General features: G+C 46.5%; 1 protein-coding gene across 1 annotated transcript in view; it reads right to left on the reverse strand.

The window, feature by feature from the left end:
* BMPR2 (bone morphogenetic protein receptor type 2) overlaps positions 1–2,660 on the reverse strand; it is a 162,731-nt gene extending 160,071 nt beyond the window's left edge. The window contains exon 1 of the mRNA XM_049773176.1: positions 2,557–2,660. Coding sequence (XP_049629133.1) covers positions 2,557–2,632 — 76 coding nt within the window. The 5' untranslated portion in view covers positions 2,633–2,660. The remainder of the gene's footprint in view (positions 1–2,556) is intronic.
* Between the last annotated feature and the right edge of the window lie 18,172 nt (positions 2,661–20,832).

Raw genomic sequence — 20,832 nt, forward strand, 5'->3', positions numbered from 1 at the left:
CCCCAGCATCACAAGCAAAGAACAATTAAAAAAAAAAACTAAAACTAAGTAAATATATTCTCTATGCTTCATTAGCACTCACTTTGTAATGGAAACAATTACATCTGAATTCTAGATTCATCATGAGGAGTAAATGAAAAAAAAAAAGTAAAATAAAATAGCTACTAATATTTAGCAAGAACTCAAAAAATACTATTCTATTATTGCTTTGGGGTGGAGGGTTTTATTTTGTTTTTAGTTTTTTGAACCACACCCAGCTATGCTAATGGCTTTCTCCAGGCTCTGTGCTCAGGAATCATTCAGGGGACAATATGGAATGCCAGAGATAGAACTTAGGGTCAGCCATGTGCAAGGTGATCTCCCTACCCACTGTACAATCTCTCTGGCCCTCCAGTATTGTTATAACACTGAAATTCAGCTTTATAATTTTTGGCATCTAGTGCTATGTAATACTAAAGCGAAAAACTAAAGCTATTTGAATGAAGCAGTCTTTCAATCCATTCCTCTTAAGAGAAATTATTCTAATTCTTTATTTGCCAAATAGAAACTAAGCCTATTTTTAAAGCAATGTTTTCCTCTTCTTTTTAATCAATTCTATTCACAAAATGATACACCTATCAGTACACAATTAAAAATTAACGTTCTATAAAGGGCAAGGATCACAAAGACATTGAAAAGTCTATGCTTTGAGATTTCTCGCCTGTAAGAAGGACCAAACCACATGGCTGACAACGATACAATTTAAATAGCTAACACAAAATAAATTTAAAAAATTTGAAGAAAAAAACATTCATTTTCACCATAAAAGAAATCATGAAGACTAACTAAAATAACCAATTTTCAAATACTTGCAGTTGAACTTTTGAGGTTCAATTTTAGCGCAACCATCTAGAATTATCATAAAAATAACACACATTAATCAGCAATCTTAAAAGCACAAAAGATGGCAAATCTTTCCCTTTTTTCCCAGTGCAGACTTTTAAAATGTAAATGAGCAAGAGGGGCTGGCGAGGTGGAGGTGGCGCTAGAGGTAAGGTGTCTGCCTTGCAAGCGCTAGCCAAGGAAGGACCACGGTTCGATCCCCCGGCGTCCCATATGGTCCCCCAAGCCAGAGGCAATTTCTGAGCATCAAACGAGCCGAAAAACCAAAACAAAAAAAGAGAGAGAGAGAGAGAGAAATGAGCAAGCACCTCTGTGACTAACACAGAAATGAGAAATTTATTGAATGCGAAAATTACACTTATAAAAACGTAACTGGAAAGCTGTCACGTTATCCTTTATGCGTTTTTACATGCATAATCTATTTGGTCACCCTAAATCAAATCACTTAAATCAAATTTAAGAATTAAAAGTACGGGGCCGGAGAGATAGCATGGAGGTAAGGCGTTTGCCTTTCATGCAGGAGGTCATCGGTTCGAATCCCGGTGCCCCATATGGTCCCCTGTGCCTGCCAGGAGCAATTTCTGAGCCTGGAGCCAGGAATAACCCCTGAGCACTGCCAGGTGTGACCCAAAAACCAAAAAAAAAAAAAAAAAAGAATTAAAAGTACTCATTGCTATCCCCCCAAATTCTGAAAACAAATCACCAAAAGCCAGCTTTAAAAGTCCTTGCCAATGAAACAGGTTTATTTGTTTTTCAACGCAGTCTGACAGCTAAAATAAAAATATTTCGGGGTGGGGGTGGGAGGACAACTACCAATTCTCTAAAAGCTTAGGGAGAAAGCCCAAGAACTCGAAAAAGTCAAATCTAAAGACTGATAAGAGGTCAAAGTGGTTTCAATGACAGGAAAGCCGAGATGCCTGTGACTTACATGTCAAGTTAGCGAAAATGTTCTTACACCTAGTAGTACCCCCACGATGGCACATGGTCTATTCAGATTGAAAAGATGGAAACAAAATTACTAAAAATACTGAGGGGGTGCGGGTGGGGAGGGAAACCAGCTATTAACAGCTACCAGCAACGATACGACGAATCGAGCATTCCACCGCTCGATCTGCTTTTGATTCCTTCGTACAGAAAACACTTTGGAACAACCGCAGGAACATGGATTCCCAAAGCGGCCTGGAATCTGAAAAGTCAAGTGCGCCTGGTGCAGCCGAGGAGGCGCTTTGGATGCTCTGCTGGAAGCCCACCCTTCCCTGACGATCTCCTCCTAATAGACACTCGGCGGGTGATTAAAATATTATTTTTAAGCCCTGCATTACCTCACAGCTAAAAATGTCAGGATACCACACCCAACGCGTCTTTTGCAAAGCTCCCCAAACCCTGCCCCTCATCCCCCCAAGACGGGGTGGGGTTGGAGAAGGGTAGGAAAAACAGGGGAGTGAAGGCGTGAAAACTAGACAAAACCAGGAAAGGTGCGATCATTTCTCCAGACCCCCCCCCCACCTTTCACCGCACCTTTCAGCCAGCTCCCGGGCCCCGGGAAAACCTTTCCCCGGCCCAGCTGGGGTGCAAGGAGGGTGGAGTGGGGAAGGAGGGTTCCAGTCGCCGGGCAGGGCGCAAGGCCGCGGCCTCTGCGGGGTTCCTTCCCTCCTCGGCCGCCCAGATACTCACCGGCCGCGACGCCGAGCAGCAAGACGGCGCCCACGATTGGGGACACCCCGCGGGGCCGGGGGTGCCTGGGCGTCATCCCCGCGTCGCGTCGCGTCGGGCCGAGCCGGGCCGGGCCGCAGCGAGGCCGGGGCAGGAAGAAACGCAGGCGGAGAAAGAAGACTTGGGGTGTGGGCTTGGCAGGGGGGGGTGCTCGGGCCCCGATTACAAAGCAGTTTGCGCGGACAAATGGCAGCTGCGGGACCCCGGCTGCGGAGCTCGCATGCCTCCCTCGGCCCGAACCCCAGTTTCACAGATCCCGGCGCCTAGGAGCACGGGGGTGCCCGGGCGCCCCGGGCTGCGGGCATGTCATGTCCGTGGGCCGCAGCCGCCAGAGCCGAGACGGGAGGAGGAGGAGGTGGCGGAGGAGGAGGAGGAGGAGGCGGAGGAGAAGCCCTTTGGGGTCCTTATTTCCCTCGGAGTTTCACGATGTCGAAGAAAGAGCCGGGTCTGGGAGGAGACATCGGGGGGAGCTGGGGCGCCGAGCGACGGTCACAAGCGGCACCGGGCAGCCGGGAAGAACCGGGCCGGGCTGCAGGAGGCGCCCCGCGGCCTCAGAGGCATGGCCAGGGGGTGCACGGGTAGATTCTGGGGTGGCTGCTGGGTGGCTGCTCGACCCCGAATTCGTGCGGCGGCGACGGCTTGTTTTGAGTTTTTGGGCGAAGTTTCGTGCCGAAGCGCGGGCGCGGATGGCGCTGGATCGGCTTCAATCAGGCGGCGGCGCCCCTGGGCCTCCCTCGGAGGGAGGGAGAGAGGGAGGAGCTCACGCGGGTCCGGGAGGGCGGGCCCGAGCGCCCCCAGATTGCCGGAGATCCTGGGGGGCGACCTCGTCTTCTCCGGGGTGCCAAGGCACGCAGGACGCGCCTGGGCCGGCGGCGGGAGAAGCAGCAGCAGCAGCAGCAGCCGCGGCTCCGGGCGCAGTTGTCGGGGGCGCCCCCGGAGCGGGCCCGGCCGCGGCTCCTCGGCGCAGACCAGACCAGACACAAAGGGGGGAGTCGCCGCAGCTGCCCGTCGGCGCCGCTCCCGGTCACCGAGTCGCCCCGCCTCCCCGCCGCCTCCGCCTCCGCCTCCGCCTCCGCTCCGCCTCCCCGCAGTCAGTCTCGAGCCCTTCCCGGCCGCCGCGTCTGGCTCGGCCTGCGGCGCAAGCAGGCAGGCAGCGCGCGGGCGAAGGCGGCGGCGGTGGTGGCTACGGCGGCGGCGGCGGCGGCGGCTGTGCAGCGATCGGGCCGCACTGCGCCTGCGCGCGCTCGGCCACGCCCTTTGGGCACGCCCCGCGCGCGCGGCTGCTGCTGCTGCTGCTGCTGCTGAGGCAGAGGCTGAGGAGACGTCGCGGCCCCTCGCGCGCGCCTCGTCTCGTCAGAGCCTGGGCGACCGCGGCGCTATCTCTTGCCTTATCTGCCTCTGAGTCTCTCTGTCTCACACACACACTGCGCGTCGGCGTGAGGGCGGCCGGCCGCACCTTTTGTCCGCCCTTCCTGGGCCTTCCCTGAGCGAGGCGTCGCCCGCCTTCTCGCAGGGAAACTTGGCGCCTCACCAGCGTCCCCTCCCCGGCCCCCCGAGGCTCCCTGAGGCCCGGAGTCGCCCCTCAGGCTCCCCACGCAGATGGAGCCGCCTGGGCCCGGAAGGAAAGCTCGGCTCCCGGGGCGGCCCTAAGGCCTGGGTGGAACAAAAGCTGGGACCGGCCCCCCCGGACCGCCCAGGGCGGCCTGGTCCACAGAAGGCGGGGTGGGGGCTTCCTGGGGCCCCTAAAGCGGAAATCGCGGTGCCCAAGGACTTGCCCCTCTTTCCCCCCCGAAAACGAGGCGCTCCTCTAGGCGCTGCAGAGGACTGTGTGCAGGTCCGGCCGAGCTTAAGCGCCTGGGATGTGCATATATGCTCTTTTTTCTGTTTATTTTATTTTATTTTATTTTATTTTATTTTTGCTTTGGGGGGTACTCCCAGCTGGGCTCAGGGGTCACTTCTGGCTCTGCGCTCAGAAATGGCTGAGCAATATATTGCAATATATTTGCAATATATTGCAATATACAAATATTTGCAATATATAGCAAAATCCTAGCAGGCTCCGGGAACCCTCTGGGATGCCTGGGGTCGAACCCGGGACGGCCGCGTGCAAGGCAAATGCCCTAGCCGCTATGCTATCCCAGCGCCGTGTGTGTGTGCTTTTTAATTAATTGGTGGGTGGGGAATCAGCTAAAACAAAAAATAAACGCGTTCAGGAAAGGCACCCCTTTTTCTCCTCCCTCCCCCCCCCCCCAGCTTTCTAACCCTACAAGGTCTGTCTGGGAAAGATTTTCCCGGAGGAGCTGAACAGTGGCCTGCGTGACGCCACGATCGGAAGTCGGGGTTCACGTCTGGGCGGCGACGTGGAAAATGTGCGTGGGAGGGAGAAGTGCGGGGTGAAGTCTGGGCTCCCCCGCCGCGCCCCGGGAGGCCGAGTCTGCAGGCCGGTTGGGCAGGTCTGGCGCGGTGACTAAGTCAGCTTCAGAGATAGGTTCAGAGATAGCTCCTGGAGTCATCCGCTGCTTATTCAAGCCCCCCTTTATCTCTTGAAGTGAACCTGATGGGAATAATCCTCGCAGTCTTTCAAACTGGCTGCAGCTATTTATCATGCGAGGTATCTTCCATAATTAAAGGTTGTGGTAATTCCAGTCCAGGAGTCTGAACGCTCTCTTAATGGAAATATTTTTATGCCGTTTATCCTTCAGGCACAAAGAATTTTTCCTATATAGCAAAATTCCTTTTAAAAAAAAGCATAGCTATATTAATATATCTTATTTTGTTTTGCCCCAAAGGCCTAAAATAAGAAACTGGCATTGTTTTTCTTACCGTTTGACTATCAAGAAATGAAATCTTAATACTCGGGTTTTCATCTCAGGATTTTATTATAGCAGAGTCGCAGAAAGTGTCTTGGTTGGTATTATACTGTTGTCATATTGGGATCAGTTGTTATTCTCTTTTAATTGTTATAAATGTCAGTAGAATTTCCCAATAAAACAATACATATAGTAAATTGTGTTATATAGAAAAGAAGTCCTAGGAAGTACAAATGAAAGATATACCACAAAATTGAAATAATTAGTAGACAACGAGACAAATAACCCTCTTCTGTTGCTCCTTGTAATATTTCATTTGTGGACTTGGCAATTTAGAGACAATAAGAAAGAACATCAGGGGGCTGGAGGATAGCATGGAGGTAAGGCGTTTACCTTACATGCAGAAGGTCGGTGGTTTGAATCCTGGCATCCCATATGGTCCCCTGAGCCTGCCAGGAGCGATTTCTGAGCATAAAGCCAGGAGTAACCCCTGAGCACTGCTGTGTGTGACTCAAAATTAAGAAAGAAAGGAAGGAAGGAAGGAAGGAAGGAAGGAAGGAAGGAAGGAAGGAAGGAAGGAAGGAAGGAAGGAAGGAAGAAAAGAAAGAAAGAAAAACTTGAATTCAGCACTCAGGCCCCTAAAACAAAAACATATCTTAAAATAGAGCCATCCAAGTCATGTGAGAACAAAGGATTGGCTACTTAGACAAGGCTTAGTATATGTATTAGGATGAAATAGGCTGTAACAAGTATCTCAGGCACTTAGTGAACAAAGGATTATTTTTCACATATGTTACATGTCTGATATAAACCTTCAACCTTCCATCCAGCGTGATTCCTGTAGAAACAGAACATCCAGGAGATTATTGGGTAGACTCAAGAACACTAGACCTGGGCCAAGAGATAGCATGGAGGTAGGGCATTTGCTTTGCATGCAGAAGGACAGTGGTTCGAATCCCAGCATCATAAATGGTCCCCCAGCCTGCCGAGGCGATTTTTGAGCAGCCTAGAGCCAGGAATAATCCCTGAGTGCTACCAGGTGTGACCCTAAACCCTCCCACAAAAAAAAAAAAAAAAAAAAAGGCCCGGAGAGATAGCACAGCGGCGGCGGCATTTGCCTTGCAAGCAGCCGATCCAGGATCAAGGTGGTTGGTTCGAATCCCGGTGTCCCATATGGTCCCCATGCCTGCCAGGAGCTATTTCTGAGCAGACAGCCAAGAATAACTCCTGAGCACCGCCGGGTGTGGTCCAAAAACAAAACAAAACAAAAAGACTTGGCAGAAAAGTTGCGCTGGAACACAGTTACATCTGGGGCTCCAGGGGCCAGAGAGATAGCACAGTGGTAGGGCATTTGCCTTGCACGCAGCAGATCCAGGTCATTCAAATCCCGGTATCCCATATGATCTCCCATGCCTGCCAGGAGGGATTTCTCAGCACAGAGCCAAGGTAACATCTGAACACCACCGGGGTGACAAAAAAAAAAAAAAAAGCTGAAGCTGACAATTCTGCCTGAGTCCATCATCTAAGAGGGGACCCTCAGTACCTTCCTAAACTGAAGTAGAAGCCAACCATTGGATATGGCTCATAAACTGAGAAGGAAGAGAGATGAGAGAAGCCCTTTGGATGAGACTGTTCAAAAAGGCACCTGGTTGAGAACTGTCAACCACCAATATTTTCAGCGTTTAGGAAATGAAAAACTTCAACCTTAAAGGATAGATCTGAGTGTCTTTGTGCTAGGATTTAAAGCCAGGATCTCATACATATGGAAGCATGCACTCTACCACTGAGCTACATCCTGGTGATTAATTCTTAATTAATTGCAGTCTTGTTCTAGCCATTAAAATGCTGCCAAGCAGAAGCAATATGCTTCACTTCTATTCATTTTATTGACCAAAGTAGTCACATGACCAAGGTTAGCTTCTAGAGAACAGAGAGATATAAGCTTACCATATATAACTAAAGGGAGAAATATAAAATTTTGTGATCTACCATAATAATTTCTATGATGTCCAGAATAAATGTAATTCTCCCAAATCAAAATCATTGATAATAGAATAGGATCTCCTAATTTATAGTAAAGACATGGGAGATTAGGGGCCAGATAGATAATATAACAGGTTAGGCACTTAACTTGCACACCTTAAAGTGGATAAGGTATGTACCTGGTATGTTGGTTTGAACCTGGCACCCCATGTCGTAGTGTTAAAAAAGGTGTGTGTGGGGGGGACAAAACCTAAATCTAGAAGAAATAAAGTTGTCTAGAATTGAGCATTGGAATACACTTTAGGGTCAATAATAGAAAGTAACTCAAAGCTACATAAAAACATAAGGGCTTAATTTTTTGTTTTCATTTAGGCCACACCCAGCAGTGCTCAAAACTTACTTAGTCCTGTCTTTGTGCTCAGGGATTACTCCTGGCTGTGATCAGGGGACCATATGGGACTGCTGTGATATGCAGTGTCAGGGCTGCATGCAAGGCAAACACGCTCCCCACTCACAACACTATCATTCTAGCCCTAATCTTTAAGATTAAATGTAGGAACTGGATGTGATATAGTCTCCTTTTGGAAGATCAAAGCACAGAAAAGGGAAAACTCAATTGTGATAGTCCAGGGAAAGGAAATTGGAGATTACTCCTCTTTACATCTTCTGTATCCAAAAACAATGTCTCTTCCTGAAACAAGCAATGTTTAAAATAAACGAGAAAAAGAGGGGCTAGGGATATAAATCAATGGCAGGGTACTTGTTTTGCATGTGAGTCCCTGGGTTTGATCCCCAGCTGAAGTCAGATTGCTTTTTATTTTTGTGTGTGTGTGGTGCTGGGAACTAAGCATGCTTAGACCTTAAATCCAATCCCCACCCAGGGAGTTGGGGAGAGCTTCAACTTTAGAACTTAGATCTATTATCCCATTCTTTTCCATCTCTCTCTCTTTAATCTCTCTCTTTTTTTTTTTGCATTAACTTTTTTAAATATCAGGTTGGTATCACTTCTAACTTCACCTTTCCCTACAAGTTTGCTCTTATAATATAAAAATAATTGGAGCTTCCTATCCTGAGTGACTATATAAGAACCCAATTTCCCCTTCATCATTTGAAAGAGCCCAGAAAGGATTGATTTGTTTACTTTTATTTATTTCAACAAGTTTATTTGACTTATTTTGAAATTCTCTATCAGCATCCTTTTAAGAGCTTCTTTTTCTCTGATGCCAGACACTGGGATCTGCTTTTCTTTGCTCATTTGGGTTTTTGTGTTTACTTGTTCAGGGTATACTCCAGCTCTCCACTCAGGGATCATTCCTGGTGGGGTTTGGGAAACAATATGAAATGCCAGGGATCAATCCCAGGTAGGCTTGTGCAGGGCAAGTGCCATGCCCACAATACTATCTCTTCATCCCTCTCTACACATCCATTTATTTATTTATTTATTTATTTATTTATTTATACAACCAACAAATGTTTGTTAAATTATTTTGAGGGGGATCACACTTGGCAATGCTCAGGGGTTCCTACTGGCTCTATGCCAGGGGTCTCAAACTCACGGTCCTCTGTACAACATTTTGTGGCCCTGCCCTAGAGGAATCTTTTTTTGTTTTGTTTTTGTTTTAGTTGTTTGGGTCACACCCCCCAATGTTCAAGGCTTACTACTGACTTAGCACTCAAGGATCACCCCGACTTTGCCTCCTGAATCCCACAGGTAAATTGAGCTCAGAAATCGCCCCTGGCAGGCACAGGGACCATATGGGATGCCGGGATTCAAACCACTGTCCTTCTGCATGAAAGGCAAACGCCTTACCTCCATGCTATCTCTCTGTGCCCCCCCCCCCTTGTTAAAAAAGCTTATTACTGCTCTCCAGGCTGGGTATTAGATACGTTGAGGAAAATGAGAGTCAGTTTCTCTACACACTATCTGAATTTACTCTGAAGTTATCCAAAGTTCCTCAAATACACTGTTCTTTGTGCCTTTGCACTTACTGTGTACCAAAAATGTCCTTTACTTTGTCTCATTCTTGTTAGATTGTAAATCTAAATCAGATGATACCTCTAAATATACCTGACACAAAAGTTTCAATTACTTCCCCTTTATATTATTCCTGTACCATTTTTGGTTTTTTTTTTTGTTTTGTTTTGTTTTTGGACCATACCCGGTGACACTCGGGGGTTACTCCTGGCTATGCACTCAGAAATCGCTCCTGGCTTGGGGGACCATATGGGACACTGGGGAAACGAACCACTATTCATCCGAGGTCAGCCGCGTACAAGGCAAACACATCCTACCATTGCGCCATCACTCTGGCCCTATTCCTGTACCTTTTATAAATATTAGGCAATATTACACATGCAGGCAATATTTAGTTACTTTTATTTTGATGTTGGGTCTCATCTGGTCATGCTCAGGGCTTACTCCTGGCAGGGTTGGGTGCTGAGAATCAAACTCTTGTCAGTTGCGTGCAAAATAAGTGTTCTTCCTATTATACTATCACTCCAGCCCCAGCATTTTGATCACTTGATTTTATTTACTCACTTACTAGATAAAACTTTAGAAAATGAATTCTTGGGGCCAGAGAGAATTCTTGGGGCACAGCAGTAGGGCGTTTGCCTTGCATGCAGCCAATTCAGAATGAATGGTGGTTTGAATCCTGGCATCCCATATGGTCCCAGTGCCTGCCAGGAGCAATTTCTGAGCACAGAGCCAGGAGTAACCCCTGAGCGCTGCTGGGTATGGCCCTCACAAAAAAGAATTACTGGGTCTTTGATATAACTCAAAGGGTTGAACCTATGCTTTGCATGGTCCATCTAGTACCACCATGAGCAACAAACATTCAAGCACAAACCCTACTATCTCAGAATACTATCTCAGGGTATACCAAAGCAAGCAAAATTAAAAAGAGAAACAGGCTGGAGCAATAGAGTAGCGGTAGAGCATTTGCCTTGCACGCTGCCAACCCAGGACAGACCCCGGTTCAATCCCCGGAGTCCTCTATGGGCCCCCAAGCCAGGAGCAATTTCTGAGCTCATAGCCAGGAGTAACCCCTGAGTGTCACTGGGTGTGGCACACAAAAAAAAAAAAGAAAAGAAAAACAAAGAAAAATGGAGAAATTTTCTCCTATTACTCTCTCCTCAACGATAGATATAGTCAGTCCCATATAACAGATATTCAATAAAGACTGTTGAAATGATTTGAATGGAATTGTTCTTTTTCTGGAAGTGGAGGTGGTGGCAATGGAGTTAAGCAAAACCAAACTGTGGGTGATCCAGGCTTACTCTTGACCCTACCCTCAGGTCTAGTCCTGGGAAGGATTGGGCTACCATATGGAATATCATGCACGGAACATGGGTCAGCAACTTGCAAGGCACATACCAAACCCACTGTACTATGTCTTCGACTCTCAATTGATAGCCTTTTTTTTTTTTTTTTTTTTTTTTTTGGTTTTTGGTTTTTGGGCCATATTCAGCAGTGCTCAGGGGTTACTCAGTAACCAATCAGTAGTCACTCCTGGCAGGTTTGGGGACCATGTGGGATGCTGAGGATCAAACCTGGGTTGGCCTAGATAACTTTTTTTTTTTTTGGTTTTGGGGCCACACCTGGCGGTGCTCAGGGGTTACTCCTGACTGTCTGCTCAGAAATAGCTCCTGGCAGGCATGGGGGACCATATGGGACACCGGGATTCGAACCAACAATCTTTGGTCCTGGATTGGCTGCTTGCAAGGCAAACAACGCTGTGCTATCTTTCTGGGCCCCTAGATAACATTTTTTAAAAGCAATTTTTCAAAAGGGAGGAAATAAAAAAATTATAAACTTGATTACATCATATTTTTCTTGGGTTTGGCATGTATATGAGTAAAACACATATCACCTTTATTGTACTTTAAAAATAGAAAAATTGGGCTGAAGAGATAGGGCAGCGGTAGGGCATTTGTCTTGCACACAGCCAACCCAGAACAGACAGTGGTTCGAATCCCAGCATCCCATATGGTCCCTCGAGCCTGCCAGAGGCTATTTTTGAGCGCGGAGCCAGTAGTAACACCTGAGTAACCCCAGGTGTGGCCCAAAAAACACAAACAAACAAACAAACAAAAAGAATATAATTCTCTTCCAAGCACTCATTATTTTACTTTGCCTTTATATATATATATATATATATATATTTTTTTTTTTTTTGGTTTTTGGGTCACACCCGGTGGCGCTCAAGAGTTACTCCTAGCTCCGTGCTCAGAAATTGCTCCTGGCAGGCATGGGGCATCATGTGGGATGCTGGCATTCGAACCACCATCCATCCTGGGTCGGCTGCATGCAAGGCAAATGCCCTGCCACTGTGCTATCTCTCCAGCCCTTCTTTGCTTTTTTATTTGATTTGGGGTTTTATTTTTATTGAGGTACAATATAATACAACTTTGTAACATATGAGTTTTTGCATGCAATTAATGATTCAATGTGTATATAGAATATAACATGGACACTCAATAGTTTTTTGTTTTGTTTTGTTTTGTTTTGGGTCACACCCGGCATCGCTCAGGGGTTACTCCTGGCTCTATGCTCAGAAATCACTCCTGGCAGGCTCGGGGGACCATATGGGATGCCGGGATTTGAACCACCGTCCTTCTGCTTGAAAGGCAAACGCCTTACCCTCCATGCTATCTCTCCGGCCCCGGTCACTCAATAGTTTTAAGATGTATTTACACAGTGTGTGTGTGTGTGTGTGTGTGTGTGTGTGTGTGTGTGTGTGTGTGTGTGTGTGTGTGTGTGTGTAGTGATTTAAGATTTTCTCTCTTAGCTACTTGCCATCTTCCATTTTAGAGCCACATCTGACCATGTTCAGGGACTATTTCTGGCTTGCTCCCTGGGGTGCTCAGTACCTTGTGGTACTGGGGATTAAATACAGGCCTCCAGTCCATGGAGTTTGTCTCTCTGGCACTCTCTTAGCTACTTCCAAAGATGCAATCCAGTATTATTAGCTATAATTAGCCAACTCCCAATGAACAGAATATCTGTACTTTCAGATCTGTACTTTACCAGAGCAGTAGCTCAAGTGGCTGAGAACATTTCTAGCTTTGCAACTTAGAAGGACAGGTTCAACCCCTGGCACCCCCTAGTCCCCCAAGTACTGATGGATGTGGTCCAAGAGCAAAAATAAGTACATAATGTGTCCTCGAGTAAATAAAACAGAAACATACCTGGTCTATTAGAACTTCATTCTAGTAGAAGGAGGCAGATGATAAACACAAGAAATGAAGAACTTGCATCTATCATACCAAAATACCAAATAATGTAGAAGAGAACAAGCAGGTTTGGGCTCGAGAAAACCCAACAGGCTGGACACATGCACACAGGTGCATGTTTGTTTGTTTGTTTGTTTTTGGGTTTTGGGTCACACCCGGCAACGCTCAAGGGTTATTCCTGGCTCTACACTCAGAAATCGCTCCTGGCAGGCTCAGGGAACCACATGGGATGCTGGGATTTGAACCACCATCCTTCTGCATGCAAGGCAAACGCCCTACCTTCATGCTATCTCTTTGGCCCTGAACCTAAGTTTTTTGTTGTTGTTGTTTTTTGTTTGTTTTTTGGTGGTTTTTGGGTCACACCCAGCAGTGCTCAGGGGTTAGTCCTGGCTCCAGGCTCAGAAATTGCTCCTGCAGGCACTGGGGACCATATGGGACACCGGGATTTGAACCGATGACCCCCTTAATGAAAGGCAACCGCCTTACCTCCATGCTATCTCTCCGGCTCCTGAACCTAAGTTTAAACCACATCACCGCATGGTCCCCTGGGCACAAGCAGGATCAACCTTCGCTCACTCACTACAAGGTATGGTTCACACCCCCACTAAGACAGAAAAGACAGATTAAGTGACTAAAATATTGAAGTAGGTTGACCAATCAGATAATATAAAAACATGATAAAGTAAGGAGGGCTGGAGGGGTGATACAGTGGTAGAGCGTTTGCCTTGCACTAAGCTGACCTAGGAAGGACCATGGTTCAATCCCCCAGAGTCCCATATGGTCGGTCCCCTAAGCCAGGAGAGATTTCTGATCGAATAGCCAGGAGTAACCTCTGAGCGTCACCAGGTGTGGCCCAAAAACCAAAACATAATAGAGTAAGACTGTTGAGAAGATAAAATTTGAGTGTAAGATGACACCCAACTATTAACCCATTAACAAATGTGTTTCCTCATCTTTTTCTTTCCCATAAATTTCTTTTGATATGTAAAAGTCCACCTGGATTACTCTCAGAATGACCAGTTACATTAGAAATTTAAGCACCGGGGCCGGGCGGTGGCGCTGGAGGTAAGGTGCCTGCCTTGCCTGCGCTAGCCTAGGACGGACCGCGGTTCGATCCCCCGGCGTCCCATATGGTCCCCCAAGAAGCCAGGAGCAACTTCTGAGCGTCAGGAGTAACCCCTGAGCGTCACAGGGTGTGGCCCAAAAACCAAAAAAAAAAAAAGAAATTTAAGCACCAGGTCCTGAGAGATAGCACAGTGGTGTTTGCCTTGCAAGCAGCCGATCCAGGACCTAAGGTGGTTGGTTCGAATCCCGGTGTCCCATATGGTCCCCTGTGCCTGCCAGGAGCTATTTCTGAGCAGACAGCCAGGAGTAACCCCCTGAGCACCCCTGGGTATGACCCAAAAAACAAAAAGAAAGAAAAAAAGAAATTCAAGCACCGGGGCCGGAGAGATAGCATGGAGGTAAAGCACTTGCCTTGCATGCAGAAAATGCAGAAAGATGGTAGTTCGAATCCCGGCATCCCATATGGTCCCCCGAGCCTGCCAGGAGCGATTTCTGAGCATAGAGCCAGGAGTAACCCCTGAGAACTGGCTGGGTATGACCCAAAAACCGAAACAAAAAAAAGAAAAGAAATTCAAGCACCAAGAATGAAACAGGAACCCAAGGAGACCTTCTATACAGAGACAGAAAACAAAAACTGAAATAAGTACTAATTCAAAGGTTCAAAATGCAAAGCCTAAATAAATTAAATAAATATATAAATATACAAAGCCCCGAAAGGGCACTGCATGATCCCTTCCAATATATTAACATGGAAGAGGAAGAGTTGTAGCAAGGAGAGGAAAAAACTCAGCCTCTCTGGCTAACTGGCAGCTGTCCTGACTACTTTGCCTGAAAAGCATGGCAAAATACTGATCCTCCACATGCAGCTCCTTTGTTCCCCTGCATTTCCACTTTCTCTGAGTCTGTTCACTTCTGGACCAAAGCTGAGGAGAGCCAGAGTTCCACTCCAGCTGTCTTTTTCCCTGCCATGTCCATCAAGAAGACCAAGTACTCCAGACAATACAAGGGGGCCCCATCTCCATTACCGTATATCCCTGACATGTATCTCTTTTTTGGGAGGATTTGGGGGGGCCACACCCGTTTGATGCTCAGGGGTTACTCCTAGCTAAGCGCTCAGAAATTGCCCCTGGCAAAAACCTACCACTGCTTTGGCATTGACTTACTCCAAAGAGTGCTCCCAACACCCAGACAACTCAGCAACAGTCTGCATGCAGGGCAGATCGCTCCGCATTTAATGGTATGCTGAAACTAGAGGATGCTCCACATCAGCCTGACATCAATGAAAGAAATGCACAGAATCCAGAGTCTTTAAATATAAGAATCTGATACCAACAATAGCTAAAGTGTGAAAAAGTTTCACCGGGACCACGGAGAATGACTCGGGTTGGACGGACTGGTATGCCTGGAACCCAGAGTAGATCTTATGCCAATAACTTTCTGGGGTGAGGCCGTTTTGTAATCAGGTCAAGGATTTTTTTCCAGTTTCCCCATTTTTCTGGACCTATGCAAACAACGGCGATCGCCACTATCACACCTTTACTATATTTTTTTTACTCTTATCCTTTAAGGGAAAAAAAACAACTTACTGAACTTAAAAACAAATAACTGTAGTAGAATGCCTGTCTTGAATACAGGCAGAGGATGGGAAAGGGGAGGGGGTAATGTTACACTGCTGAAGGGGGTTTTTCTGGTTTTGACTGTAACCCAACTATGATCATGTTACTTAAATTAAAAATATATTAAAAAAAAATAAATTGCCCCTGGCTTGGGGGGACCATATGAGAAGCCGGGGGATTGAACCACGGTCCTTCCTTGGCTAGCGCTTGCAAGGCAGACACCTTACCTCTAGCACCACCTCACTGGCCCCTTTTGTTTTGTTTTGATTTGTTTTTGGATCACACCCAGCAGCACTCAGGAGTTATTCCTGGCTCTGTGCTCAGAAGTTGCTCCAGGGAACCGTATGGGATGATGTTGTGATTTGAACTGGGGTCTTTCCTATGTTGGCCGCATGCAAGGCAAATGCTCCGGCCCCTCTAACATGTATCTCAGAATTTTTTTTTTTGGTTTTTGGGTCACACCCGGCAATGTTCAGGGGTTACTCCTGGCTGTCTGCTCAGAAATAGCTCCTGGCAGGCATGGGGGACCATATGGGACACCGGGATTCGAACCAACCACCTTTGGTCCTGGATTGGCTGCTTGCAAGGCAAACGCCACTGTGCTATCTCTCCGGGCCCCAAATTTTTTTTTTTTGAATTTTGGGTCACACCTGGCAGTGCTCAGGGGTTACTCCTGACTCTATCTATACTCAGAAATCACTCCTGGCAGGCTCAGGGGACCATGTGGGATGCCGGAATTCAAACCACCGACCTTCTGCATGCAAGGCAAATGCCTTACCTCCATGCTATCTCTCCGGCGCCTCAGTGAGAAATTTTTATCTTAAACTATACATATGAGGAGAAAAGGTCTGGCGTAATAAATCCTAGACAGCACAAGAAACCTTTTGTTACCTTCAACAGACAATCGAGTAGCAGCACCATCATTGTGACACAGTTTCATGTCAACACATTTTATGAAATGGAGCCATGATTCACAAGTGAGAATTATGAAAGAGGACAGATAAAATGTCTATTTACATTACTGAAAGAAATCAAGTTAGGGGGCAGAGCAATAGCACAGCAGTAAGGCTTTTGCCTTGCAGGTGGCTGACCTGGAACAGACCCAGTTTCAATTCCCAGCATTCCATATGGTCCTCTGAGCTCACTAGGAGTGACACCTGAGCTCTGCCTGATGTGGCCCAAAAAGCCAAAAGTAAGGAAGAGACAGGGCCAGCGAGGTGGTGCTAGAGGTAAGGTGTCTGCCTTGCAAATGCTAGCCAAGGAAGGACCGCGGTTCGATCCCCCAGCGTCTCATATGGTCCCCCCAAGCCAGGGGCAATTTCTGAGCGCTTAGCCAGGAGTAACCCCTGAGCATCTAAATGGGTGTGGCCCGAAAGAAACAAAATAACAAAAAAAAAAAAAAAAAAAAGAAGAAGAAGAAGAGTCAGAGTAGGGGCTGGAGATATAGCACAGTGATAGGGCATTTGCCTCGCATGCAGCCAACTCAGGATAGGTGGTAGTTTGATTCCTGGCATCCCACATGGTCCTCTGAGCCTGCCAGGAGTGATTTCTGATACACCCTGTGACCCAAAAACAAAAACAAAAAAAAAAAAAAAAAGAAAAAAAGAAAAAGATTCAGAGTGGGAATGGCAGGTTTCAAATTATAAAAATTAGTATTTTAGGGCCCGGAGAGATAGCACAGCGGTGTTTGCCTTGCAAGCAGCCAATCCAGGATCAAAGGTGGTTGGTTCGAATCCCGGTGTCCCATATGGTCTCCCGTGCCTGCCAGGAGCTATTTCTGAGCAGACAGCCAGGAGTAACCCCTGAGCAACACCGGGTGTGGCCCAAAACCAAAAAAAAAAAAAAAAATTAGTATTTTAATGTTGGCATTTTAATAGTTGTGCTGTTTTAGTTATTAATTCTAACAGGACCTTGCCAACCTACCAAGTTCCTAGATTGATTTGAGGAGTTCCTTTTTTCTTGATAAACCCAAGCAGAAAAGCACAATTCAGCAGAATATCTTTTTTTTTTTTTTTTTGGTTTTTAGTTTTTGGGTCACACCCAGCAGTGCTCAGGGGTTACTCCTGGCTCTAAGCTCAGAAATTGCTCCTGGCAGGCTCGGGGGACCATATGGGATGCCGGGATTCGAATCACCATCCTTCTGCATGCGAGGCAAACACTTTACCTCCATGCTATCCCTTCGGCCCCAGAAAATTATCTTAATAAATCATCCAAATGGTCCCCATTTGTTTATGGGAAGCAATTAGGTAAAGTGACGAAAATATTAAATCAGGAAGCCAGTGTTGGTGTTGGGGATCAAACTCGGGACCTCACACACACAAGGCAAGTGTTCTAGCTCCGAATTCTATTCCAGTCCGAGGAAGCAAACATTTAAAAGGCAAACCCACTACTAATTCTGTGTCTTTAAGTGTAACATTTCACATTCAAGGCCCAATTCTCTATTTATAAAAGTAGTTTGTGGCCCAAGCACTAGATATGTGGTGCCAGGGATACAAGGGAGTTTTCTGCCTGCCAATTCCTATTCAGTCACTATCTCTCCTATTAATTTTGTATCTTCTGGGTTTGAAAAAACAATGACATAATAGTCGTTTCTTGCTGCACTTTCTACAAAAGTTTGAAACCTGTTTAATGCATTTCTAGACTTCAAGTATGTTGCCATTTTCTCACTGAGAGGTTGAGATTTTCAGACAAACATTTGAAATGTGCTGGTTAGACTGAAATACCACTGGTAGCCTTGCATATTAATTTATCTGGCTTTTGATAACTACTTATCTGGCATTTCCAAATGACCTCCAAGAAATAGCATTAGGCTATCTGCTTGTAGACATTTCACAAGGCATTTCAAGAGCAGCTGGAGCTACTGTAATACCCCTGCTGCCAATCTCCACCCTGTTGGAGATAAGAAGAGTCCCTGGGATCCGGGAGGAAGCAAAGAGAGCTGGGGCATGTTCTGATTATGGAAGGGAGCCGCTGAGAGGGGGAGCCGCTGAGAGGGAAATATCCCCTGCAGTGCTCAGGACTTAATCCTGACCCAGGGATCACTCCTGACAATGCTTGGGAGAGCCTATGCCGACTATGATTTGACAGAAATCAAACCGGCACATTAGTTTCATGTAAGGCAAGTACGTACTCTTGACATTGGTGGTTCCCTCCTGGCCCATCTTCACCCAGTACCTCTAAGACATGACCACCAAATATAGCCCCTGGGAGTAGTCCCTGCACACCACCAGGTGTGACCCCCAAAAACAAACAAAATGAAGCATAGTAGAACTTACTACTTTTGGTCTGGAAAGCTAGGTCAATGAGCTGACTCATAACACAACAGGGTTCACTGAGTGTAGTCGAATATGGCCCCAAATTCAAACAAAACCAACTAAACAAATACAAAACCCAAAACTAAACTTACTCCTTTTTAAAAATCATGGGGCCGGCGTGGTGGCGCTAGAGGTAAGGTGTCTGCCTTGCAAGCGCTAGCCAAGGAAGGACTGCGGTTCAATCTCCCAGCGTCCCATATGGTCCCCCAAGCCAGGGGCAATTTCTGAGAGCATAGCCAGGAGTAACCTCTGAGCATCAAACGGTGTGGTCCAAAAAACAAAACAAAAAAAATTATAAAGAAAATCAAGAACAAAATCTTGGTCTAAGTTTGGTATCAAATGTAAAAAAATATTGACCACCCACTCTGTGTGTGTGTGGGGGAGGTTTGGGGGCCACATTCAGTGAAACTCTGGGCTTACTCTTAGTTCTGTGTTTGGGGTTAATCCTGGCAGTGCTCAGGGGGCCAAACAGTGCAGAGCTGGAGATGCTGCATGCAAGGCATCTTAATTTCTGTACTATCTCTTCCACCCTCCCTCCTCTACTCTTTTGTTTGTTTGTTTTTTTCAGCCCACACCCAGCAGCTCTCAGGGGTTACTCCTGGCTCTGCATTTAGAAACCACTCCTGGCAGGCTTGGGGGACCATATGGGATGTTGAGTCAAACCCAGGTCTCTCCCAGGTCAACTTCATGCAAGGCAAATGCCCTACCAGCCCTCCTCTACTTTTTTGTTTGTTTGTTTTTGGTTTTGGTTTTTGGGTCACACCCAGCAGATCTCAGGGGTTACTCCTGGTTCTCTGCTCAGAAATCACTCCTGGCAGGCCCGGGAGACCATATGGGATGCCGGGATTTGAACCACCAACAACCATTGGTCCTGGGTCAGCCATTTGCAAGGCAAACACCCTACTGCTGTGCTATCTCTCCGGCCCCTTTCCACTACTCTTTTTATGAAGGAAAATAAAATTTTTATTTATTTATTTATTTTGCCCTTTTTTGGGCCACACCTGATGATGCTCAGGGGTTACTCCTGGCTATGCGCTCAGATATTGTTCCTAGCTTAGGGACCATATGAGATGCCGAGGGATTGAACCACGGTCCATTCTAGGTTAGCACGTGCAAGGCAAATGCCCTACTGCTTGCACCACTGCTCTGGCCCCAAAATCAAAATTTTAATATAAAACTAAGATAATAATGAGTTACTTATTTTAGAGCAGGTCCCATTTTACCTTGCATGAGGTTTAATAGTTTATTTGGCATCTTCTTTAATATTCTTTTGTTTCGGAATCATCACCACTTTCTAAGGACAAACTCATTCTTCAGGGGGCAGTAAGTAGTGAATGGGGCTGGAGCGATGGCACGGTGGTAGGGCATTTGCCTTGCATGTGGCTGAACTGGGATGAAACGGATTTGATCTCCAGAATCCCATATGGTCCCCCAAGCTTGCAGGAGCAATTTCTGAGCACAGAGCCAAGAGTAACTCCTGAGTGCTGCCTGGTGTGATCCAAAATAAACAAAAATAAATAATACAAGATAGTACCAAACTTAGGAGTTTAGGAGGTTCCCCCACTTTGAACCAGTACACATATACAAAGGAAAAAAATCATCCTGGCCCAAGGCATGCCTTGCATGGGACTGACACAGGTTTGAATCCCAGCAGCCCATATGGTTCCCTGTGCACCACCAGGCACAATTCCTGAGTACAGAGCCAGAAATAACCCCTGAGCACTGCCAAGAAACCAAAAAGAAAAAAAAGCACTTAGGAAATTCACCAAATACAACCAATTAGAATGGTATCACAGTAAGGATTATTCATAAACATTGTTTGCCAAGTTTGGGGGCGGGTCTTTTGTTTTGTTTGTTTTGTCTGGGACTATATCAAATGGTCTCATGGACTATTCCTCACTCTAGCAATGTTTGGTGAACCACGTGTGATGACACATAGAACCTGAGTTAGCTAGATGCATGCAGAGAAAGTGCCTTAATCTCTACTTAATTTCTCCTCTTCTTTTGCAAACATTTAAAGTAAAACCTCTCCCTCTAAGAAACTTTATTTGGGGATGGAGAGATGATAGTGCAGGAGCAAAGGAGCTTGCCTTGCAGATGGCTTTAATTTGATCCCCAGCACCGCATGGTTCATAACGTCTGAGCACAGTTGGAAGCAACCCTTGCGCACAAAGCTGTGAGTAGCCCCTGAGCACTACCAAATGTGACCCCAAA

This window comes from Suncus etruscus, chromosome 5 (genome assembly GCF_024139225.1).
Source record: "Suncus etruscus isolate mSunEtr1 chromosome 5, mSunEtr1.pri.cur, whole genome shotgun sequence".
In the NCBI taxonomy this organism is placed as follows: Eukaryota; Metazoa; Chordata; class Mammalia; order Eulipotyphla; family Soricidae; genus Suncus; species Suncus etruscus.